Source organism: Oryctolagus cuniculus, chromosome 6, assembly GCF_051225735.1.
Source record: "Oryctolagus cuniculus isolate XC-2025 breed Fujian yellow rabbit chromosome 6, ASM5122573v1, whole genome shotgun sequence".
Taxonomy (NCBI): domain Eukaryota; kingdom Metazoa; phylum Chordata; class Mammalia; order Lagomorpha; family Leporidae; genus Oryctolagus; species Oryctolagus cuniculus.
Genome location: NC_142872.1, coordinates 55,780,719 through 55,807,793, shown reverse-complemented (window position 1 = coordinate 55,807,793; position 27,075 = coordinate 55,780,719). Strand labels below are relative to the sequence as shown.

At 38.0% G+C, this 27,075-nt stretch overlaps 1 protein-coding gene across 11 annotated transcripts in view; it reads right to left on the bottom strand.

Moving 5' to 3' along the window:
• Positions 1-27,075, bottom strand: part of TENM2 (teneurin transmembrane protein 2) — a 1,297,938-nt gene that overhangs the window by 669,708 nt on the left and 601,155 nt on the right. Inside the window, exon 1 of one of the 11 annotated variants that reach the window (XM_051844435.3) lies at positions 20,115-20,893. The exons of the other annotated variants lie outside the window; for them this stretch is intronic. Within the exon in view, the coding sequence (XP_051700395.1) occupies positions 20,115-20,160 (46 nt within the window). The 5' untranslated portion in view covers positions 20,161-20,893. Of the gene's footprint in view, positions 1-20,114; positions 20,894-27,075 lie in introns of those variants that run through there. 11 annotated transcript variants of the gene reach the window in all.

Below are 27,075 nucleotides of genomic sequence, written 5' to 3'. Positions count from 1 at the left end.
GAGAGGATCAGATCAAACATGATCCAAAAATCTCTCTCTCTCTCTTTTCTTTAATAGCTCCAATATCTAACAACAGAGAGTTAATGCCAGGGCAGGCAGAGAATTTTGCCTATCCTTATCTGTCATTGTATCTTCACAAGTTATGGTACCACCATGCAAAGGAGTGAGCATCTGAGAAGTAATTATTTAAGGGATAATTGCTAAATGAATTAAATAAATTACACATCCCATAAAATGAAACACTATGCAACCATTAAAACAAAGGTTCTAAAACATACAAGACCACACTGAAATCATTTTAATAAGTAGGTTACTAAATGATACAAATCACACTGTCATAAACATTTTATAGTACAGACATAGAAAAAGATTTGAACTCATTTTCCCATAAGATTGGACATGATAATTAGGACACAAAACATGCAAAATAAAATTTATATTTTTCTAATCTATTAAGAATATGTATGATATTGAAATCAGGAAGAGTTTATCTCTAAAAATATGATCAAAGTTAAAACTGGTCAGCTCAACTTTGAATCTATCCACCTCAAGTTCATGGAAAAAGCTTGCAAATTTAAGTGACCAGGTATGGTGACAGAAAAAAAAAAAATCTATGGGACAGGCCAAATGAAACTACATCTCTGATGCACCACTTGTGCAGGGGAAACCGCTTCACAATCAACGCACAATTTTATGGGTAACCAATTCAAGGACTGAATTGATGGCTCTAAATATGCTGAGGTGACAAAATGCCAGGAAGAATCTGGGCCGCCTTCTTACGCTTAAGTTGCATGCTATAAATATCACAGTTGGGAAGATCCACAAATGGAGAATTACAGTAGTCTAGACTTAAAGTAATAAAGGGTTTACCAACATTTCCACATCGTTCTTGCTGAGCTGGGGCTTCACTTCCGGCAGGATAAAAGGCTGCTCCAGTCACAACTGCAGGATGCTGAGCCATTGATGAACAACACAACACAAAGGCACTTAGAACTTTGGGAAGCTTTTAAAACCACCTTCCACAAAAGGGTTACCAGAGGAGAAGCCTAACTCAGCAAGCACTTGGAGCTGCGCAACAGAACTTGGCCACAGTTTTACTCACTTCCATCAGACCGTGTGACGAGCTTCCACGCACAACATAGGTAAAGTTGTCACTGGGCAGGGGCAAACATTTGTTCTCACTCTATACTGCTGTACACTGCAATGTGGAAGAATCACCCCTGTGCCCCTTGATTTCAGCTCCCTCATTGCAGTTTCCAGGTCTTCCACTTTACTTATTTGCATGCGTCCCTCCTTCAGGAGGTACAAAAGAATACATGTCAATTGCAAAGCATTATGAAATTGTTACTTTTTATTGCACCACAATTAAAAGCCTATCAGAGCAGGGAACATATCCTATTAATTTTTCTGGTAAATGATTACTAAAATAATTCCAACTATCATTCTGTGCAAAGCTACTCACTGTAGACAAAGGGTTAAAGGATTTATATACAAGGTTCTGCTATTCATAATCGTCTGTTAGATCTTGTCCCTACTTTAAGGATAAAGACTGATTTATGAAAAGTTTAATTTGCAAAATGCCATAGAGCTACTGCACACAATGATTGTATAATACTGCCCATTCCACCCACTGATACTACAAATAATTAAATAAATGATCAGGAAGTGAAATGCTTTGAGAAATAGCTCTTAAGGTCTGAGTAGATTTGTTTTTCATGCTACACCTAAACAATACACCCTGGAAATTTAAATTGACTGGAATAATACCTGGCCAATTTGAATATTCAATGTAAGTTCCAGTGTTTTATAACCAGTATTATATTTATCCCACAACAAGATGCAAACCCTCAAATCAAATAACCTTCCTCCTGCTTCCAACAAAAATAGTAAATGTTTATATTACTGATTATATCTGGGAAAAGACTGATACAAACAAATCAAACAAGTTTTTAATTGAACAACTCATCAAAGTTTTTAGTTTGATAACAGTAATTATAAAATGCCAAGAAAAGGCTATTAAATGGATTATTTCTCATTTTTATCTACAAAGAAAACCAGGTCTTCTTATTACACTGGCTTTTGTGAGTTACATCTAGCTGGCTTAAGGCACTTAGTGTGGACACGCAGATATATAAAAACAAACGATGGCTCGTGAGCATTTTACTTCGTGAAGTTAAGGCTCAAAAATATACGTGGAGAAGGGGTTCAGCCTAAGATGCCCATGTTCTACTTCAGAGTGCCTGGATTCATTTCCCAGCCCAGGGCCTGACTACAGCTTCTAACTTTCAGATCCTGGGAGGTAGTGATGATGGCTCAAATAGCTGGGTCCCTCCCACCAATGTAGATTGAGTTCCTGTCTCCTGGCTTCGTCCTGGCCCAAGCCAGCCATTGCAGATATCTGGGAAATGGACCAGAAGATGAGAGTTTTCTCTCTGTGTGTGTCCATCTATCTATTTCTCTCCCTGTCTCTTAAATTAAAAAAAAAAAAAAAAAGACATTAACTTGGCCCTTACTAGCCTACTATAATGATCACATATTTAACACCTATGCACTGTTTTCTCAATGTATGATTATATACAAATATTTAAGTTACTAGAAATGGAATTCTAGAAAAATGCATGTTAAATTAAGTGAAATTCTTAAAAAAGGAAATTCTAGAAGATTCCTGATTAAGATAAAACAAAGGGTAATGGGTTAAAATAGCAAACCAATAGATTCACAATAAGAGTTGAAAAGGTAGAAAACAAAAAACTCGCAAATTCAAAAGGCTCAAATTAAAAAGAAAAATTATTGTTAAGGCATAGCAGTATTTTCTGACTTTTCAACCAGAAAAAAAAAAAATGAATGCAAATAAACACTCAAGGTGAACATTTAAGCAAGATATTTTCAAGAGAGAAAAAAAATAGAGAACCTCCCTATACTGCAATAAACTTAATAGAAACTTATCATAATGAAACAGTGAGATAACAGTGCCAAAAATATATAGAAGCAGATCATACGAGCAGAAAGGTGTGAAATAGACCTCACTGAATAAAATATTTATTATAGAATAAAATTAAAAATCTAGAAATAGGTGAACCATTTGGGAAAAATATATACTTATCTGTCTCTCTCACAAGCACATATTTCTAAATTGATTTTAAAAAGTTGATAACATTACAGTATTATTTTTTTAAATTACTGGGAGAAAATAAAGTATATATTTATTGGACCTTGTAATGAAAGCTTTAAAGTTTCATTTTTAAAACTGAGAAGAAGTTTAAGGTATCTAAAATATTAGAAGATATTACCATATAAAGAGGTAAAAATAAAACTTGTTGAGGTAAAATGAATATAACAAGTTTTCTATGCCTTAAAAATATTGAGTACATTTTTTAGAAAAATGTTAACAAGGAGAAAATTCAATGGAAAGTGAATATAGATCAAGAAATCAAGTATTTAACTGTAACAGAATCACTAAGATAAATATTTTTGAAAATTACATTAAAAAAATGATAAAAATGATAGACCAAAACTGTCAAAGTGTTTATCATTTTGTGTTAGCATTTCAAAACAATTTACTGTAACTTGTATACTATTTCCAAACTAGTTGTTAATAAACATATACTTTTTATAATTATAAACTCAATCAAAATTAATACTTAAGTATCATGATATTTCTATGGTATACACTTTGTTAGAATATTAATACAATGTTTCTTCATGCTCTATAATGCCCTATAGATTTCCTGCAATATAACAATAAATATAAAAATAAATTTTCAAATATAAAATTATTTATTTAAATAGGTTTAAAAAACAGATTTGGTTGGGATTATGAATCACTTCTATTTTTTTCTTATATTTTTCTGATTTTTCCAAATTTCCTGCAAGAACCATTCTACTTTTATATTTAAAATATATATGTATATATTTAAATAAAAATATGTGAAATTCTGTTACTATCATAAACTCATTTGAGAATGAGTTTCCAAAATAGAATTGTTTCTGTGTTATATATCACAACTCACATTTAGTTTTGAATTTCGATACTGTTCAAACAAACAAAATTACCTAGTTTGATGAACTGCTAAATTTCATACCTGGTTTGCTGATATTTAACAATTGTTGGATAATTCATATATTGTACATTAAAGGAACACTGTACAGTGGCAACAGGCAACTAGTCTGTGTTGCTGTAACACTGATAAAGGTGATACACCATTCTCTCATGGAGAGAAACGTGAGCTTCTTGCCATTTCTACATTTTGTGGAGATCTGAAGGAAAGTTCCAAGAACAAAGGTGCAAGAGGAATTGAATGGGACTCAAACATAAATGAAAAACAGAAGCCCACAGTCCATTTGTTGACTAACCATGATCCCCTGTGTCATCCTTTCCTAAACAGTGAGTAATTCTACACGGACATGTTTCTTCCTTGAGTTCAATAATTTTCTGTGAATTGTCTTCTGTATGAATACCGTTTTTCTAAGATTACAAATATGTACAGTAGATTTTCTTACTTTTTTTTTTTGAATTGCTTTACCTTATCAAGCGATTTTGGGAACAACAACGAATTAATAAGGTGGCCCGTAAGTAAGGACCAAAAGGAAATAAGATCCCTTAACAACACTGATCCTATCAATTCATTCCAATGAAAACTAATTGTATCTGTAGCTACATAATTACCTTCAAAAATGAAATTCACTCAACAACCAAATTGATGCAAAGAAAGAAATACTATCAGAGTCTGTCTGGAAATATGATAAGCGATGGCTCAAATTAAGGAGCAACTTGACGCATAAATATTCTGCAGGAATACACAAACTATCTAACCCTATGTCCTGCCACCCTGCTGAGACTCACAGTCGTAACTGGGTGGGCAATAAGACACGCAGAATAGAGGATATAAAGATCAGAACTTGTTTCCTCCCAACAGCAGTTTTCTACTACGTCATCCAGCAGGCATTTTCGTATTGCAATCATGTTGCACATTCATTCCATTTATGATGAAACATATGAAAACTTAATTCTCTAAGAAGGCAGACAATAAGCCTGGGAATATCACTCACTTTCAACAGATTGAAATGGTCTGATCACCTCCTGGCATTCCCAGCCCTTTTCTGAGCATAGTTACTTCTGGATATCAGCATGTGAGTCTCATTAATGGCAGCGGAGCGGGTTGGAGGGGTAGATGGGCTCTGGGCGACCATTCTTGTGCATTAAACCAGACCTTTGCAAACCACCAGGCTCTTGGGCTGGGGGTGGCAGAGTAGGAATTTCTCAGTCCCAGTAATGCTTTCTGACATATAAAAAGGGAAAATAGTTACACCTTTCACTGAATCACTGTGGGAAACTAATTTGTTTTGACACACTGAGAAGTAATCTGATGTTCGTATTTATTCCGAAAAAAACCTGTATTAGCTAAAAACAAATTTCATGAATAAAACCACAGATACATAATCAGACATGTACATCTACCGAGTAAGTCTGATGTGGAGGGAATTAACTCATAAACTTCTCTTTAAAGGAATCTAATTTCTATCACTTGGAAATCTTTCCCAATTCCTCTCTCTAGCACTATTAGCACACAGGACACAGCTGTCTCCAGGAACACATGGAAACATTATACCCAGAACACTAGTGTGCATTGATCCGACCCGCTGGTCTCATGCTTCTTCTTCCAAAAGACCTTATAAATGATCTTGATTGAAGAGCTATTTCAATACTATTCTTGGCACAACGACAGTGACTGGAAACCTCTCTGAGCTACAGCCTGTTTCACAACAAGCTGGCGCTCCACCTTATTTATTTATCTTCAGTTTATGGAAAGCTAATACTGCAAATTCTATTTAAGCCTAAGAATCCCCAAAATACTCCCCCAAACTCTACTGGCTAGGCGACGCACAGAGATACATTGAGCCTTAAAGATACAGAGAGGAGGGGAAAAAAAAAAACCAGTGAAACCACAGTGAGTGATAAGGGACTTGGAGTTACAAGTATTAAAAGAGATGAATTGCATTAACCCTTGCCCTTCCCCATTATCCTCACTGCCCACTGGAAACAACAGAATTACTAAAATCCCACACTCTCTAATGGGATGGTAATAGGATTCAGAGGCCATTAGGGTAAGGCAATCCATATTTTATACTGTAATAAGCTCGGACTGAAGATGCTGCACCCCCTCAGAACTCAACAATTACCAACTTAGTATTAACAAATTCACAAGCACTTTCCAAACTGCAAAATGAACCTAAGTTACAAGTCAAAGGTGTATTTTTTAAAAACGGCACACACTGTTGTGAAGCAGAATCATTGTTGAAACTGAAAGCATTTTTCCTTACTCAATTATTGATTATGACTCATTCTCAAATGCTTTGGAAATGAAAACTACTTTGATTTACTATAAGGTGGTTATAATTCTCTACAAATGCAATATATTAGCTCATGGTAAGTAAATCCTTTTTTTTTAAGACTTACTGTTTTCTTCCTAAAAACATTTTCTTACTCAAGAACAAATATATAAACTGTCCTAGAAAATGTTTCAACAGAAGTCATAGGAACGGACTTCACAGGATACTCTTTGGGGAAGGAAAGCGAGGATGAAGCAGAAATGAGCATCAAAAACTAAAACCGAATTTACGATTTTGAGCTCAAGTCATCCAACAGCATATTGTCAGAGTAACAGTATAATGAGCATCCCTTTTAGGCACATGTGTATAATTTAGTATTATTATTTTATTCACATTTGCATCACCATGTTACCTAAATAGCCTCAATGTTGGCTGGGAGGTTGTTTGTATGCTTGTGTCATTCAAAAAGACAATGAATTTTGAAAATATTTTGATTGATGACTTCTGAAATGAGGAAAATGGTTTGTTTTTTACTAATCTCCACACGGTCCTCTTTTGAATTCCCCTGACACAATAGTAAAAAATGTTTAGTGACAGACAGCAAATCTTAGCAATCTATAGAATAATAGCTTCCTCCCTCACCCCATGCTTTCCCAGGTTTGCATCCATCCATTCACCCTGAATAATATTACCCCTACATTGATGGGGCTAACCCCACTGTGTATTCTTTTTAAAATATTTACTCCTTCCTTTAGACAAAATAAAAATGAGCACAGGTTTAGATGATAAAGACAGAAGGCAATTAAAGACAGTAATACTACAGATGAAGATTTTCCAACACATTCCCATTGACTCTTACCACCTTCATTACACATTCGGAATTTTTAAAAAATATTTACTTAGCTATTTGAAAAATGGAGATATGGGTGGAGGGAAGAGAGGGAGAAGAGGCTGGAGAAGGGGAGGGAGAGGGGGAGGGACAGGGAGAGGGAGATGGAGGAGGGAGGAGGGAGGGGGAGAGAGGGAGAGTAGGACAAAGTCTTCTATCTGGTGGTTCACTCCCCCAGTGGCTAGGCCAAACCCAGGAAACTGAAACTCCATCCAGGTCTCCCATGAGGATGCCAGGAACACAAGCACTTGGGAGCCATCATCCACTGCTTTCCCAGTGCAAAAGCAGAGAGCTGGATCACAAGTGGAGCACCTGGGATTGAACCAGCACTCATGGGATGCTGGTTTCACCAGCGGCAGCTAAACCCACCGCACCACAATGCTGGTCCCATACATTCGTGATTTTAAAAGTAGTAAAGCATGGGACAAAGCTGAAGTGAAGTGATAACACGTCAAATTATCCACTCCTTAATTCCAAATCCATTCTTAATCATAGGAGAATACTTCAAAAAGTTCATGGAATAATGGATTTACAAATAAGTTTACTTTGGTGCAAAAATTTCAAAATCTGTTCGTACTTTTTTATGATATATATATATTTTCCATAAAATCTTAGAAGACTCTTCATATTTGAGGGTACTATGAGAGTAATTACCTACTTGGAGAGAATGACTTTACCAGTTTTACTAAAAAGGACAGTTTAAAAGCAAGCAGAGTGAGTCATTTGGCTAGTGGTTAAGATGCCAAAAGGTCAGAGGGGAACACATTAGAATACCTGGGTTCTGTACATGACTTTGACTCTTGCCTCCAGCTTCCTGCCAACGGGCACAAGAGGGAGCCTTGAAAACACATCAAATAGTTGGAGTCCTTCAGCTTCCAGCTTCAGCCTAGCCCAGCCATGGCTACTGCAGCCAATCTCTCTCTGCCCGACCCCCCACCCCACCCCGTACATAAATAATAAAAGCAAAAAATAAACAGAAGTTATGAGCACAGCAACATGCACCAAAACCCCATCATCTGAATGTGCTCGTTAGCACAGGATAACAATGGGAGCATCTAGGAAATCTCACATTAAGGACACAAACATAAATTGCACAGTGTGAAAAAGGGGACTGACACCCAGTAGTCTCCGAGTTACAAACAACCAGGGATAGCTCGACTGTATTACTTAACAAAATATCAGACAACTTACTGAAACATTTAAGGAGGAAGACTGAAAAAGCAACTGTAAGTATGATTTTGGGGGACAAACCTGGACCCATAGACCCAACTAAAAATAACCCCAAATGAATTATTCTTCATCATCCTTTCTAAATCAACAGATCCTAAACAAAGATCTGGATAATGAAGAACCGCTTAGCCAATATTCATAGTTGCACAACTCAGTGCCCATGGACTTTTCAGTTAACAAAGTCAAGATTAGTTATCTTAAGACTCATCACTAGAGTGAGGAGACATAGTCTCCTCTCTGAAGCTGCCCTCCAAGCAAGTCTACCTCCATCCTCCATCACGCGGTCAGAGACCAAGGAGAAAACAACTAAAAGGATGATTCTGTCCTGGGACTTAGGGAACAGATCTACTTTAAGATGGATTACAGAAAGCACAAGAAAGGTCACACCGTGGGACACTTTGAACCTGCCCCAGAGTAAAGCTTCAGAGGTTAATCCTTCTCAGTTTATTGAAGATGTGCTATCCCTTTTTAACTTGCCAATCCACTGTAATTACATATTTAAACATTCCTTCGAGACTTCTTGATGAAATAAACATTGCACTGCCCGATATTTTCCTAAGCATCAGCTATAGAGCAATGGACCAGCTTGACAAACAAGACTTCAGTCCTCAATGAGTATAAAAGCTGCTGTGGACTACTGACAATCATATCTGCAGTTATGTAAAATGAGGTGAGATAATAAGGCACACATATTATTATAGGGGCACATAGGGAATTCCTAATTTAGACTTAGGGAAAGACAGTCAAGGCAAACTTCTGGATGAAAAGGGCATTTGAGGGACCGGCATTGTGGCATAGTGCGTGAAGCTGCCATCTGCAGCACCAACATCCCATACGGGCCAAAGTTCAAGTCCCAGGTGCTGCACTTCTGATCCAGCTCCTTGTTAATTGACTTGGGAAGGCAGCGCAAGACGACCACAGTGCTTGGACAGCTACCACCCATGTGTGAGGCCTGGAAGAAGTTCCTGGGCCCTGGCTTTGGTCTGGCCCAGCCACTGTCATTGCAGCCATTTGGCGAGATAATCAGTGGATTGAAGACCTCTTTCTCTCTCTATCCCCCCAACCCCCGGTCTCCTCTCTCTCTCTCTGTCTAATTCTGCCTTTCAAATAAATAAAATGTCTTTTAAAAATGGCATTTAAGTTGAGACCTCCAGGATGAATAAGAGTTTCATGAAAGACGAGAGGCTGAGCGTGTGCAAAGGCAGGGTTGGGAAAGCCAGGAAGATGGAAGGGAGTTCTGCAGGAATGGAACCTAGAATGCAGTCTGGGAGAGCAGATATAAGGACTGAGAGGCAGTGGAAATGACAGATGAGAGGCATCCAGTTGCACTGTCAACTCCTTGAGGACAGGAAACATATCCTAACTTCCTCACTAAATAATCGGCAGCAAAGTATATAGCTCCACCGATACTTATCATGTATCCAACAGTAATCTCATGGTGATGACTGAAGCCACTCTCAGCCCAGTGTTCTTTCCTATTCTCTCTATGGTCACTTTTTAAAGTGCTCACTCAGTTTTTCTTTGTTTTATAGTACTACAGGTGGCATGTGGGGTGTGTGTGTGTTTGTTACACTGCCTCTTCACTTCACCTTCAGCCCCTTTGTGGGGGTTTCCGATGCCTCTTCATTTCTCTGTCACCTCTGACGGCCTAATTCGGACAAGGACTCTTTAGTTAGCTGTGTTTGCAGCTCTTGGTTTAGAAATTATCATGAAAGAGAATGAGCTAAGGACACAATTCACAATGGTACAAATAAGTAAGTAAAGAATTGCTTATTGATAGATTAGTTCCAAGTCGGAGTGATACTAACACATGTAAGAAATATTAAATTCTAAGCCAAAGCATACAAGCTCATTGTAAAAGATAACCATTCACTCTCAAATTCAGATGACATTTGAATTCCTGGTGTCCTGTTTTCCCTTGCATGGGATGGTGTGTGAGACACACTGACAACTCCACTGCCAAACAGTTCATAGCTACATGTAGTCATTTTTACACCTTTCTGTATGAATTTTCCAAAGAGAAACTTGATAAGCATGCTGAACCGTGCAGCAGTACACCTGACTTTCAAACATTTTCACTTAATATACAAAGTAAATCACAATTTTCCAATATATTTTTCCAACATGAGGGACATTTAACTCATAAAAATCTCCTAAACTGGTAACATATGAATCGACTCATTCATTTCTAAAACTGAAGGGGACTGAATTGGAAGCTAAAATGGGAGTAGTGTTTTTGAGGTAAAAGTTAAGTGTTTAACAACAATTTACCTTGTTCTTCTGGTAACACTTTAAAAAATTCTCCTAGAGTTCTAGAGAATCATATTCTGTGATAATGAACTGTAATAAAGTAATTACAGCTTGGATTTCTATCAAGGTTCTTGCCATGTAAATGTTCATTTATCTGAAATTTGCTTAAAACAAATAGATGAGATTCATTTCCAGAACAAGAATGACATGACTTTTTTGTTAACAGTGATTAATGATTTCAGTTTCTAATGTCATTAGTTGACTATTATCATTTTACCATTTGAAAAATGGTCTCTGGAATCTGTAGGTCTCATCTAGATGTGCATGTTTGCCCATTTCTTACATTCTACTGACCTCTAGAGACTGTATGTGTGTTTATAAATCACAAACGGTGTGTGATAGAAACACATAAAAATCTCTACATCATCAATGTCACATAGACTGAGAATAAAAGGATCTTAATCACAGGACCCCAACTGATTGTAGAAAAACATCCACTACAACATACCTTGCTAACAAAACCTTTCACATGCAAATATAGAACTAAACACACTGACATCCTCTGTGTTTTTCACTTGAGTAAATGATACACAGATGTTACAGAATAGACAATATCAAACGGATCCTATCTTTGGTTTGTGACCTGCATCTCCAGTGAGCAGTAATACAGAAGTCCGACGCTCTGGTCTGGCTCTGCCATGAAGCCAGATTTATTTCCCTGTGAGATTAGATCTCTTTATATGAAGATCTTCACCTCTAAAACCATACCCATATGAATTGCCCGTCCAACTCTCCTAGCCAGGAAAAACACGGGAAGCTCAAGTGGCTTTGTATTTCTTCAGTTTTTTCTCTCTGTTTCCAATTATTAAATATACTCATGACTAAAAATTCAAAAGTAAAATAATTTCTAATTTTAGACTAGATCATGAACTCTTCAAGAATTATTACATGTTCTTGCTGGCATCCTTGTTACCCATACATTATGTGTCAGGTTGTGGGAAATTAATAATGTCAGCTTGAAAAAAAAATACAAAAAATTCTATCACAAATACAAATACAAAAAAAATTTCTTTTACCAGAAATATACCTACTCTACATTTACCAGGAATGGACCCATTGATTCTCTCTTACTGTGTCTCACCTCCTCTGGAGATTAGATACAGATGTGTGTACATACACCCATTCCTTGCATGTATGGATCTCTGCATATATATATATATATATGTACATAAATGTACAGAAGAAAACAAACACTAACAGGGGTCTTCTCCATATAGAACTTGTGACTAGATTTTTTCAATGATTTTTCTAACAATTGTTTTACATTTTCATTTTGTGTACTATATTACTGTTTAAATTCTCACTTATAACATGGACTAAACTATTGGACATTGCACTACATCATCAAGTTAAAAACTTCAAGTAAATTTTTCTAGTAGACTCAGTGTTAATCTAGTGATTATGCTTAATGAAATAAGCCAGTCCCCAAAAGACAAATATGTTTTCCCTGATTTGTGGTAACAAATATACAGAGTACAAAAACATTTAATGTACATGAGTAAAATTGACATTCTGAGATTTGACGATTGTCAGAGGCCCTTGTCTATGCTCTTGAGGCACAGTGGTTTTTCTACTTACTATTTGTTGAATTCTTTATTTAAGCTTGTGATTATAAAATAAAATAAAAGTATGTCATTGTAAAAATCAAAAGAAAAATAGGAAAGAGGAGGGAGGGTGGGAACGAGGGAGGGAAAGAAGGTAGTGAGGGAAGTGTAATTATTCTATTGAATCTACATATATGAAATACATGAAATTTGTTCTCCTTCTATAAATTAAAAAATTTAAGAGACTATTTTTGAAAACACTGAGGGGGTAATGTTACTTTTCACCATTTAGAATATGTTAATTATATTATATGGTATATATTTAATTGCTTACATTATATCATATATCCAGACATAGAACTAACCTTTGAATCTGATTAGCCACCTCAAAAGGCTGCCAATTACCAATATACATTTGTCAAATAGGGACAACATATGACAGATGAGCACATTAGTTGATGGGAAATTGTTACAAGGTGGTAGATAAGACCACAAACTTTTGAAAATGTTCAACCCACAAGGATGTTTCAGAAAAAGAGATGAAACCCAATTTTGATTTTGTGTGATATCAGGTAGACAGAACCCTGCCCCCTTTCATGCAGACAATAAAGGCAGCTAGTGAATTCCACATCTATTCTGTGATTACACCTTCTGCAAAGGTAGCTGTACTTCCCATTCTTCTACTATTGCGGCCCAATTCTGGTATCAAAGAAGCTTTCAGAGACACATAAGACTCTGAAGACTGCCAGTGAGTAAAATCCTAAAAATAAATAGTTTATTAAGGATGTACTGAAAATACAGCTAATGATGGAAATGGAACCGGATGGTTGTTGGTGAATAATTAACTGATGCCTGGACATCAGTAACTCACATTTGTACTAATATTGGAAGAATATGCTAAGCAGAACCTAATCCACTGCAGAAGGCGCACTTCGGTGCAAAATTCCAGCTAGCCTGAATTCCCAACTAGTTAATTAAAAATGGTAGATAGTCTGCTAGAAGGGAAAGGGAATGAAATAAGCCAGGGCAAAGACACTTGTTTCAGATGGGTGGATTCACTTATCTGCTCTTTAAACAGTGTGCTAAGATACTGATGTACAAACAGCTACAGCAAGCCATCATTTATGAAAATGAACCCCTCCCCCCAAATTTAATTTAACCAGTCAACTTCAGTGAATAATTTCAAACCCAACATTTACATCATTAGCTTTCTGAACGATGATTCATTGGTGTAGATTTTGCCACTTAAATATGCCCTTCCATACCATTACGAGGGGTGCCACTGATGCACATCAGTTAGTTAGGAGACAGAGGAGTCAGACAAGAAACCTGGATAATCCCCATACTGGAAATTCAAACCCTGGATAATCAGGACTGTACTATACAAGCAATTATGATTCTGTCCACTTAAGAGAAATCTGTAATCCATTCAGTTTCAAGCCTATAAAGTCACATTTCTCAAAAACTCGTATTTTGGCCTCCAATGGCTTAGAAAGTTCTCCTTACTAGACTGTCTCCAATTACAGAAATCCTTCCCAAGTACAAGGCTGCAGAGGTATATTAAGCCTGCAGGATACCATGTAGCTGGCTGTTCTACAGAGCTTTATAGCACATGCGATCACAATGTATGATGTAATACTACTAAAGCAATTCAGTACAAACTGATAACATGAGTTGTTCAGGTCACAGGTACTGTCTTACATTTTAGGGGTTAGGTTGTCTTTGAATAGAATGAGAGCATTCAGAATGGTAACCCATGGAAGTGAAAGCTAAATTTATACTAAATTCTCCCCATTCACGACCCTACCTTTCCTTTCTCCCTACACAGAGAAGAGGGCTACTACGGATTTCAGTGAATCACTGGTCTGGCTAGCAACAACAGAGGATCAACAATGACCACAGATCAGTGAGTCAGACTAAGATTCAGCCACAACTGTGACAACTGTCAGAAGAATTTAAGTCAAGGGTGCAAAGACAGCTCTGGTGCAAGGCTCCACTTTGGTACTGCATCAAGATGTGTTTGGTGCCAATCAAATAACAGGAAATAATACTGTTGTTAATTTTGACTATATTAAGACATGTCCTTCCAGTGAATATAAAGATATGTCCATTAGGGATTTGTGAATGCTAATTTTTCCAGGGCTTTTCGAACCTCTGCAAACACATAGAAGGAAAAACAGTCCAATGAGGCTGGCTAGAAGATACAGGAAAAAAAACACCTACACTGAAGGTACGAGACAATAATTTCTAAGCCTTTGGGATCTATTTTTTCCCGTGCATTGTAATGCAGTCAAGTGTATGAGTGATGCCTTTTGTGTTTGATAATGTCAAGTGTGAATGTCATGGGCAGCCCCCCATCTCTGATGGTATTAAAATGGTGGGAAGATGAAAAGCTTGGGAAAATAAATGGAACAAATTAAATTAAAGTGGCTGGAGGACAAAGAAAGTCACTCCTCTATAGTTTGGTTCTGAGGTGATGCTGGTGACCCTGTCCACCGCAACATGCTGGTACAATCCGCGTTTCTGAGGGAAAGTGTGGCTCTTCACTTATTTAACTGCACTAATAATTATTTTCACTCCTACGCATTGTGAAGTCTATTGAATGCAAGAAAACATCTTACATGTTTACATACAAACTCCCATTATACAGTGAGAGGAGTCTCCACAGCAGAGCTTGTCAGTCAAATACACCAGGCATCAAGTAGTTCAAGGTAAGTTAGTCAAGGTTTATAGAAAGCAACTGAATACACAGGCATTTCAGGGAGGCAATTAATTCCAATAAATAAAGTATGTACCTTTTCTGAGAGCTGAACACCCTCGAAGATCATAAGAATCCATCCTAATCAATGTCAGGAAACAGAAGAAGAACAGAGCACTAATTGATTTTACCCAAACAGCCTGCAAGTACGCCATGCCTTCTAAACTACGAGTCTCAGTTCTGACGAACGGTGAAGGTTTTTCTTACAAAAACATGAAAACAAACGCATATCCTCAAAATCCCTGCCTAATGAGGCCATGACATCTACAGTGCATACAAGAAATTGCAATAATTATAGTAGGAAGGTATTCCGCATAGCTACTCTCCCTCCCCTCCACACTGTTTCTGAACCATATACCACCTATGTCTAGGCTAAGCCAGTAGATGGGTCACTGGCTTCCAGCCTCTAGTCCACAAGTTCGTACTGTTTTCTTAACAACATCTCGGCCAGGTCAAGCAATATTCTGCTAGTAGTGATAGTTCCTGAAGGCCACAATTTAATGGGACAACAGATGCCCCTACATAAAGTCTTTCAGAATCTTTTGGGCAAAGTATGTGGCAAAGTGTGGATCCCACTCTTCCACTCCTTCCCCACTGTCATACCAAGTCTCAACTCCTCCAGAAAGTGCCCATTCACATCTGTCCAGTGGCTATGAAATGCCTGGATTTGCCAGTCAAGGTCTTGCATCACACCAGCAACCATCATTCTGTGGGGCGCTGATTCCCACTGTAACCCCTGGACTTTTGTTTTTTTGTTTTTAATTTCCACCCCTAACTCTGAAGGTTACCCTCCTCAGGATTCCCGTAGTCTGCAGCAACACTTCCTCTCCGGCTGTCCAAAGGGAGAGTAGCATCCAGCATGTTTTGCCCATAAGGTCGATCTTTGGGTATAGCTTTTATTTTCTGTTTTCTTAAGACAATATGAAAAGACAAAGAATTCCACTCTTTGTTACAGGTACTATTTGACACATTTAACTTACAGTCTTTTGATATAGCCAGAGCGTGATAGCTACCATTAAAAAGAGAAGAAAGGGAGGAGGCATTTAGCGAACGGAATGAGATGCTTGCATCCCACATCAGAGTGCCTGGGTTTAAATCTGGCTTCAGATCCTGACTCCAGCTTTCACCAGTGCCGATTCTGGGAGACAGTGGGGGCTGCTCTAGTAACTGGGTTCCTGTTCCTGTTTGTGGAAGCCTGGATTGTACTCCTATTTCCATGCTCCAATTTCAACCCCAGTCCAACCTTGGCCATCATGTTCATCCAGGGCGTGAACCAGCAAATGAAGGATCTCTGTCTGTGTGCGTCTCAAAAAAATTTCAAAAATTAAAAATAGGAATAAGAAAAAAAAGCAAATAAATGAGAAATAGAATGCAAAATGTCCTGTCAAATTTTGAAGCTTTACTTCCATAAAAACAGAAAGAAAACAAACTACTATGCATCAAACTAAAAAAAAAAATGTAACTGAATCGAAGCCAAAAACAAAATAAAACCCAATAAAACTGGAACATCCTCATCCCGGTGGACTTATAGTGCTAATTACAAAATACAAGTAACTGATACTCATGCCTTCTAAATATAAGTTTTTTCCTCTCAGAAAAGAGAAATGAATGGGTGTTAAATAAAAACATCCTATGGAGCATTTCACACCTCAGGAAAGAAAACTGACAAAGAAGGGCTTCCATGCAAAAAGAAAAAATTCACCAGCAAATAGCAAGGTCTACTTAAGATAAGAAAAACCAGAACGCTCCCCAGCAGAGGCTGGGTGCTTGCCCTGTCTGTGAGTGCTTTCGTAATGCCCGAAAAAAAAAATACATACACTTCTCTTTCACAATTGAAACTGGATAATTGATCATTTCCAAAAATAAATACTCCCATAGATAGAGGTCACTGGTTGCTTGCAATTGCATCACTTCGTGTCTGGGCCCCAGAATCCTGGGCTCCTCTGGGACGTCTTTGTCATTTTATCAGAGTGATTACCAGCAGAGTAGTTCCAGTGTGGGTCCCCTCAGCTTCTAGCCCTTATGTTTGCTCTCTGCGTTCTTCTTTTCTCCATTAAGCCTCATGGCTTTTGCTTTGGAAATCTGGCACTTAATATCCAATGTTAATTACATTTCCTATTCAGAGGAAAATCCTATTGGGCTAATTTTTCAAAATCATATAATGAAAGAACTTCAGTGACAAACCATGTAGATTTTCGATTGTTTTTTACGGGTAGATCTATTAAGCACTTAATATTCAGTGGGAAAACAGACTCAGAGCAATGAAATTCTATTACTTTAGAGGTTGCATGCTTTTAATTTCTTAATATTTCATTACATGTTGGCAACTGGTGCATATTTTTATAATGCGTTTGATCATTACTCTTCTCAGGGTATTCTATTTCAGTTCTTCCTCTGACATCATATTTGCATGTTAAAGGGTTTTAGCATTCAGGGATGAAATGTTCTGAATAGTAATGTGCAGTTAACTTGATTTTTTAAAAACGGAAAACAGCAAACAGACATTATATATAGAGACTAAAGAGAACAATCTCATAATTTTAAAATCGAACTCAAATTTTAATAGCTTTCTATAGAACATCGTAAAAGGTAATGATTCAATATAATTCATTAATTAGCAAATTATGCAAAATGCTATCAGCAGAGTTTGGGGGAAAGGATATTTTTCTGCAGCTTTTATAAGTCTAAAGCATTTCTTTTTTTTTTCTGTAAAAAATGATCTTTCCTTTGCTCTCCAGCAACATCTACTGGAAAAGTCAGAAAAATGCTATTTATATGAATCAGATAGTTTGAGTAAGGATAGCTTTGATTACCACCTGCCTAAAAAGTGCGTGCTGAGCTGCCATCCAGTTTACAAAACGGAATTATTTCTGCTCACTTTAGTTCTATTTTGTTCTCTGGGAAGACAGTGGCTCAGTGATGGAAGGAGCCAGGCTACAACTCCAAAGTTCTCGTGACTTCACGCTGAAGAAGTCATTTCCATAAATACAAGCGAAAAAAAAAAACCACACACACACATAAGATACAACATATTCCTCCAGGCCCATCTTCTCATTGTGTGCCATTTACTTAAGACATAACCGTCATTACCAGTGGCAAGATCATCATCCACAATAGTTGGGTGTAGCTAGAGTCCAAGAGCCGATTTCATGGAAGAAAGTGATGTAGAGACACTGATTTTGAGAAAGGTTGTGAGTACGTCAAGATTTTGCTAAGTTTCTTAAGTTGAAAAAAGGCTACACGTGATGTGACTTTTAAAACTCCCTATGTTACCACCAACATGACGACATCAACCATTCTACAGCAGCTGCTGTTTCCCTTGTCCACACCTTTCTCTGCTCTTTCAAACAAGAAGAAAAAATAAGTTTCCTCACACCTGAATCAGAGGGCTTCCCAGGAAACTTCGGCTGGAGATTCTCACTGGGTAATGAAGTATGATCAGACTCACAGTCCATCTGATCTCCTGTTCCCAGTATTCAGCAGTTCCTAACGTCCCCAAACAACTGGATTCACGGGCTGCACCCACAGGATGCCATTAGACGGTCTGGCAAGCACGAGACATGCCAGCCTGAGGGACTGAGGAGTGAGCCCAGTTTGGAATCGAGAAGAAAATATAAAATCTTAACACCGATCAAATACACAAAATACCCTCCCAAACGTGGCTGCTCAACTCAACAATGCATCGTGCAGTTCTGTTCAGGACCAAACCTTCTGCAGGCATTCAAGTCACCTTTCTGTATCTCATTCTGGAGAAGCATTCTTTTAACAGCATTCTGCACTTTTAACATTCAGATTCTCCCATCCCCACAAAAATCATTTAAAAATGAATTGAAAGATTTTAGGTAATATCTCAGGTGAAAACCTAGCTATAACTTGGATTTTGGTTACCCTTAAATTAAAAAAAAAACTGGGCTAATGACAGGATTAGTATTATTTTTGCCTTCCCAAATCTTAGTTCATTCATGCCAGCAATAAATTTCAGCAGCAGAAGTAATGAATGCAAAACCAACAAAGACTGAAGGGAAAGACAAATAGTCAAAACTTTAAAACAACAGCAGCAGCAACAAAAAGCAAGGGCTGGCAGATTACAGAATATTGCATTGGGGGTTTGCTGAATGCTAAAATAGACGTGAGCATTCTAAGCTGCATCCCAAAGCTCTTGAAAGGAGAAATGCCATCAAATACAAGCCACGACGCCCATTCACGGCGCACAAAAGGGACATATTCCTAAAAGCTACTCCCAGTAGAAGTCCACACGTTTGCCCCACTGCGGGTCCAAATGCAAAGTTGCGACTTGAGACGGGTAATTAGCCCCCTCCATTATCGAGCCGCTTAAAATCCAGAAAGGTTTAACCAACAGCACTGCCACAGTTAACTCCTATTGCGAACTGTCATAATTCAGTCATCTTGGTTATCGACTGGACCCATTTCTAAAACACACCCGAACCTGATGTTTTAACTTCCTATTGCGTTTGGGACAACACTTATTCTCCATTTATGAAACAGCAACCTGAGACAGGTGAAAGAGATAGAAGAAGCACTTCACGCACAGCAGCCAAGCCAAACATGACCCCAGCAGCCAGACTTCAATAAACTCTACCCTTGCTTAAACCACCGGTGAAAATTTCTTATAATGCATCAGAAGTTCAGCGAGAAGAAACATTTCAAATGCCAGCTGTCTCCCAGGGTTTAAGTCCCGGAGTTCAAAAGCAGTATCAATTGGATTAGTATTTTTTTTTTCTCCGTTAGCTGTTTAGAATTTCACGTAATGCAAAGTGCTCTTCGGATCAAAATCATCTTTCTCATCTCTCCCCTTAAATAAAACGGAAGAGAAATCATTCCGTATAAATGCGTTTACTATACAAATCTATTTTCAATTGAATTTGCTGCATGCTCTAATTCATCAAAATTAATACAGGTACTTTCTATGTTAAACAAAAGGAAGCCGACTGAAAAATCGGCTTCTGCTGCGGATGCCTTCCTCAATTACAAAACGGTGAAAACAGAGATTTAACTAAGCCACTCGGTCAAACCCTCCGATCGGCGCTCTTACCTGCCTCAGCTGAAGGCTTCCTTCCCTTGTTAGCAGCGTGCAGCATCTCTCGCTCGCTCCAATCCTCACCACCGGTCTCAAATTACACTGCTAAGTCCACCCCCCCCCCCTCGTTTTTTTCTTTTTTTTCTTTCCTTTTTTTTTTCCACCAAGAAAATGCTTATTGAAAGTGATTAGTTTTTGTTGTCCCTTTTAAGTCCCTCCTGCGGGAAGGAACTGGGGAGCAATGTGACGCCACCTTTTAATCTTTTGTAAGAGTGAAAAGGCAGAAAAGGAACGCTCGATCAAACTGAGCTGCACACATGACCAAAACTCGCAGGAGAGGCTGCTGCTGCCTGGCGAAAGCACCGCTAGGCTTGAGTGTAAGAACAGAGAAGAGAGGAGAGTCAATGGAATGTGACAACGTATGTGCATCAAAGGCAGGAGCAGAGACAGAACAATGAACAAGGGAAAGGCAGCGAGGAGAGAGGGAGAGATGGAGAGAGAGAGGGAGAGAGGGAGGAGAAGGAGAGAGGAAGAGACGGGGAGGAGAGGGAGAGAGGGAGACAGAGAAGGGAGAGAGAGAGGACAGAGGAAAGATAGAGCAGTTTCAGGCAAAGGATTCTCAGAATACAGCCACAGAGCAGAGTCTGGCAGCTTCTGTTTTTCTCTCAGCGAGCATGATACACTGCCTCTCTCATTTAGAAACACATTCGTGTTTCTTGCAGGTTTGAAAACTGAGATAATCGCAACGTGTCTCCGGTTTTGTCTGATTGGCATTTAACTGTGCGGTGTACCTGTGATTTTTTAGGATGCATTTATGTGCAATTTATTTCGCATATTTATTTATGTAGGCAAAAATGAAAGCTGCTAATTTCTACGGCAATTTGCAATGTAGTTTTACTGGCAGATGGAACTCTACTTATCATAACTGCTGACAAACTGCCACGGGTAAACAAAAGAAGAAACAAATGCTTCGTCTTGATAATTGTCTCAAAAAAAAAAAAAAAAACCCACACCAAAACATTAGCACTTGCAGCAAAACCTATGTTTCGGAGTTCAAGTTGAAAAGGTATTTTTCAATATTAGTTTTATCAGTAAAGACAAAATAAAAGGGAAGACATGAGGTTTGAAGGAAGGTGTTGGGTAAAAAAGCTAATGGGAAAGTGGAAACCTGGATTCTTTCTGGCTTCCCTCTCAATGTGACTACAAGATTGCTTTCTTGAGTCCTGGAGCCGAGTTTTTGAGTCACGATTCCTACAGCCTTCTACTGCATCTTTCTGCTTTTTCATACCACCATAAAGTAGGCTCCATTTTTAAAATGAAGTCAAAAAGAAATGATTTCCCAATTCAAAAGGTTTTAAAAGGTGTCTCACCAACTTTGTTCCATCTCTACTCATCTCCTGCCACTTGGGGGCTGGGATTACACAGTTAAATTCCCCAGGTAACTTCTTTTATAAGGATGCAAATTGCCGATTCCAAGGTCAAGTATTTGGTGTAAGTTATTGGTAAAAATAACTGCGTGCTTTCCATGGTAACCTGAACTAGACCAGTAATAAGCCAGCAGGAAGAGAAGACACCAAAGCTTTTGACTATCTCTTTGAAATGAACGAATGCCAATATTAGAAGATAAATTCCACACTTACCATTTTGGAAAAAGTACAAAAAATGTCAACCAAGCAACAAGCCAAAACACTTGACCGTTTCAACTACAAGAGATCTATGGATGCTTGGCTTCTTATGTTTTGGGTTTCCTGTGTAAGCCACTAGATGTACAATGAGATTTGGTCTAAGAATAACACACCCTCTCCTGCCATGGCCACAATGCTGTATCCAAAGAGGGATTGCTTAATCTCGTTAAACTCCAAGTGTCAGACTTTTCATCGTTTGCCAATAGAAGGATTTGGTTTGTTGTTGTTGTTGTTTTCTTGGACACAAAGAAGTAACCCCCTACCACCACCACTACCAATATACCCATGAAGAAATTTTGCTTGTCATTAAGGCAGAGCAGAGAATGGAGAACACACAGGGGCTGAACAGAAGGCAGCTGGCCAGAGAACAGAGAGTGCTCAGATGTAGACGGGAAAGGAAGCTGCAAGGCCTGATGAGCTACGAGAGAAGTCCTGCCTATTAAATCTAGAATTCTCTGTAGACATTTCACACAGTGTATTGGAAGCAGCCTCTTTTAAATGACATTATTGATACAGGTTCTATAGTTAAAATTAACTTTATACAAGGGAATAAGTGGATTGAGAATTTTCTGCCAATAAAAATAAAGACCCACTTACAAGCATGCAACTATTTCCATGCCATAAAAGCAGGGGAGGAGGCCTGGGGCTTATTGAACAAGATCAGCAAAACAGAGTCCATGAAAGAAAAAGAAATCAAGGCCGGACAGAAAGGGAGATTTTTTTTCCACAAAAAAGCTGTAAATGGCTATCAGTGTTTTCACTTATTCTTCACTTTCTTAGTGAGGAGGTCGGTAGCCTAAATGGATAATATTTTTAGTTCGATATATATGATTTATTCTTAAGATAGCTTGATTGAAGGGGATATTTCCTTATACTTTTGTGTCAAAAGTGGTTCAAACCAAGTTAATATGACCTGACTTTCAAATGACTGACTTCTCTGTTGAAGAGCCTTATGTTCATATGCTTATATTCTGGGCTAGCAGGTGCTTGATATTTGGAATCAGGTTGCCTAGGACTGAATCTCTGCTCTCATCTGATTGCTGTGTGACCTTGACCACATTATTTTGCCTCTCTATAGCTGATTTCTCAGAATGGGCATAATACTACTTGCTCAGTTGGCTGGCATGAGAAATAAATGATGTGTGTGCCGTTGTGAGTTCTGTTCCCAGCACAATGCAAGTTCTTTATGAAAGCTAACCCCTATTATTACAAAATCCACTCAACAGCTTCTTTAAAAATAGTTAAATAAGTAACATAGACAATATTTCATCATCTCAACGTGCATGACTCACAAAACTTTCCACTTTGACCTTCCTGAGAAGCTCCAGTCATTCCTATTGCCCTCTGGGTCTTCCACTGGGTGACAAGCTTAAATCTCAAGTTCATGACCACACCCATGCACCAGGCCTCAAAGCAAGGTCTTCCTCTAGATTCCCTTGCCAGTGTCAAATGTAAAAATCTCTGAATCATTCTTTGGCTTATCTCTTTCCTTTCTTCCTAATAATTCAACTAACCTTATCTCTTCAAGTTAACATTTCCAGACCCCAGACACCTCTTGATCGGTGAATTTTGCCTGGACTACTCTGACAAGCCTTTTAATACAGCACTTCTCCACGTGTTTCATTGCTGAAACACAAGGGGAGTGAAATGTAGCAGCCACGCCTGGGAACACTGCTAGGGTCCCGCCGTTAGAGCACCAGATCATCACCCTTCAGTCTTTGCTCTGCTCTCAAGAAAGCACTTGGAATCTGAGTGAAGGAGAATGACATTGTTCCAGGAATGACCTTGAATCTGCTCTAATGTATAAAGCAGCTAATTTGTGGCAAACCAATCCTTTACTATTAGCGCTTTGTTAGTTGTGACACTTATCCCAGCTGTCATGACAGACACACAACTGAAAACAACCATTTTAAGAAGTTTTCTTCTCCAATTCATTCTTCACAAGTCAGAATAACCTTCTTAAAATGCCACTCTAAATGCCATCCATTCCCAATAGTTATTGATTGCTCAATTGAAAGTCAGTTTTTTTCATTATCTTATGTATTGGCTTAAAAATCATCAAAGGCTCACAGTTCCTTAGAGAATCAAGAGGAGATTTCTCTGCCTCACATTCAGTCACCTCTGAGGTTTGACAGCCACCTGTCCATGAAAACACCCGCGCCCTCATTCCTGCCCAAGTGCTTACTGCTCTGCAGCCTGATCCATATGCATGCCCTCCAGAGCCTCCCGTGCCTTCCTTGTTCTCGTTACAACAACCTCTTCTCCTTCATCACAACCTATTTAATTCCAATCTCCTCATCTAAGACCAGAGCCAGTTACATGTCCTCCACAAAGGAAGGCATCCTTGACCTCTGGTTTACAGCAATGAAATCATTTTATTCACAGTAGGTATCCAAGTACACCAGGAGATGCAGTGTGTCATATCTTGGCTTTGGGTTGGTCCTAAGTCCAAGTCCTGACTCCGAAGTCTGCTTCCTAATTGCAAAAGACTGGTCAAATCCCTCTCCTCTATAAACCTTATTCTCCTCCTCTAAAAAAATATTCTGAGTCCTCCATTAGCTAATACATGTTGCCCATTAGCACAAACCTTATTAAACAGCTAGTGCCTACAAGATAAAAAAAATTCAGTAATAATACAGTGCTTCTTAAATGAAAGAGACTTATTATTACTTCTAATTTCTATACCTCAGAACAATCCACCCAATAGCTGCTATTGGAACCATTCTGCAGAAGATGAAACTGAGGTTTATAAAACCAACCTACTCAATGTGGCACAAGGAAGAAATGGCAAAGCTAGGGTGTAAACCCTTACTTTTCTACTGTTTCATTGTTGTCATGCATACCAACTATTTATAACTTAGCTCATCCTATGTTGGTTTGCTATGATTTGTGTTTTGAGGGGTGTGCCCCACTTTCCAACTGTACTATTAAATGAATGAGAGCAACATTAACGTGTCCAGATCTCTACTTATTCAGGACCTTCCACACGTATTTAACAAAGAATCTTTGCTTACTCCGTAGATGTTTGTTGACTGCTTCATCATCTGTGCTCTTGGGGATGAAAATTTTTCATCACATTGAAATTCAGTGACACTGTTTTTTGAGGAAGTGATTTCATCATCCTTTCTATGAAAGCCATCATAATTATACAAAATAATATAAAAGACAAACATTACATATGAATGAGCCATGCAGATAGAAATGAATGAAGGTCCCTATGTGGAAAAAAAAAAGTATAGGAAAGTGACACTCATCAATTTGGTTCCTCATACTTGGCATTTATATTCTGCTTGAAGATGAGCCCTTTGGCTGACCATTCAATGTATAGGAAGGGGAGGTTATGATCTCAAAGTAACATACTGAAGGTTACACAGAAAGGCAGAAATAATACTCCAACACCCACAGTGTTCAGTCACCTTTCATTCTTGCTTGTCACATAAATATAATAATTATGTTTTCATTTATTTTTTCCTTAGTGTAGTGTATATAATGCTTAAACAATTTGGAACAATGGAAAAAAATGCAGTCAACTGATTTCCTGTGTTTCTATGTACAGAGTCATGATTTTCAACAAGTTGAAGAAATGCTTTCATTTGAAATACATATAACTGCACTCCAAAAATTCATGAAAAATTGAAATGAAAGATGTTCATTTTTGTGAACAAAAATTTTTAAAATATCCATGCTGCTGTCTCATAATGTATATTTTTCACAAACTTTTTGAAGACCCTGTTCATACCAGGGTCTCTGCCCATCTGTGCGCAAGTGTAAAGCAACAGAACTAAGGAGAAAAACACACCAGAGGATAATTACTGATATCAAGTTAGCACTGTTTTGTACCTGTCTTGCAATATTCCTATAAACTTCATGAAGTCAGGATATTTTTGTTGTGGTTTGCTGCTGGCTCAGACCAGCACTTAACATACGATGAGTACTTAATATTTATGTGTGTGATAAGTGAATGTGAATAATGAATGGAGTTCTTACCCCCAAAATTTTGTCTAAATTTGTCTATTTCTAATGAGCTTTCAAAATTCCCATGTTTGCATGTATCCAAACAGAAGTCTCACTCTGACACAATCAGATGTTCTCTTTTGTGCAGAATTTGTTTTGTTAAATATTTGTACACCACCCTTCATTCAATATAAAAACTCTCTTCTCCTTAATGATCCTTTCTAGATTACATTTGCTGATGGTAAATGCTTTTTCTCAAATTTCACAGCACCCATTGCCAGGAATATTTATTATACATACTTTTCCAGTTAATCTTGTCTTACCTTTGGATATCTCTTACGGGATGGTCAACTGTTATCCTCCTACTATTAGCAGGTCATTTTTACTGGATTCATTTCCTATTTCATCAGAGAGATTTCAAGTGTCGTGAATGTTGCAAAAGCCAAGTGTCTTTATTTTGGCATAAAATGTGTTGCTAATCCTTTGAGTACTACCCTGTACCTAGAATGTGCTTATAAAAACATGCTATTTGACATCTGTACTAAAATTACTGATGAGTATACAATTCTATCATCCAGAAATTATGTGAAAGAACTTCTAACACATTCCTTGGCCTTTAGTAAACTGTTGTTAGAACACAGCCATGAGAGTGGAACAGGTACTTAGGTTTTTTGTAGCCTTTTCACCCAAAAGTATGAAAGTCTATTTACTTATTTACTTCAGTGTATGTATGCACACTCATCTTTTGAGTTTACGAGTGAGTGTTCAGGTCAATGTCAAAATTAGCTCATATCAAGAAGAAGCTCATGGTAGCAAGAATTAGCAACTTCTCTCTAGAAGAACAGAATTTCCCCCCAATCATTTATATGCTAGTTGGCAAATAGGCTATGTTGACCCATTGCGGACTAGTCCTTAGGTAGAGGATTTCTCAGTTCCACAGGGTCTCCACTATGGGGTGATTCCAACCCGACACATACTTACCTCTTCTGAGAGGTCTGTTTGCCCTTTGGATAAAACAATGTAGAAGTAACCTCAGATTAATAAGCCTTTCTCCTTGGACAAAAGGAGCTTTCTTAGGAAACATGTTTCACCCTCCTGGTCCTCCTGTCTGAAGTCACGAGAGAACTCTGCTATCAGAATTGCCTATAAATAACCACTTAAAAAATCTCTGAAATAAAAAATAAAGAGCATGACCTTTAAAGTTTCATAAAAACCCTTAATGTTTCCTTGTTATTTGTATAGATGAGATAATTCAGGTCCATTTTTCATATCCATTTCTAAATTTGTAATGAGTATGTAATATGATTAAAGGTTTGTGATATAAATAGTTTTCAGAA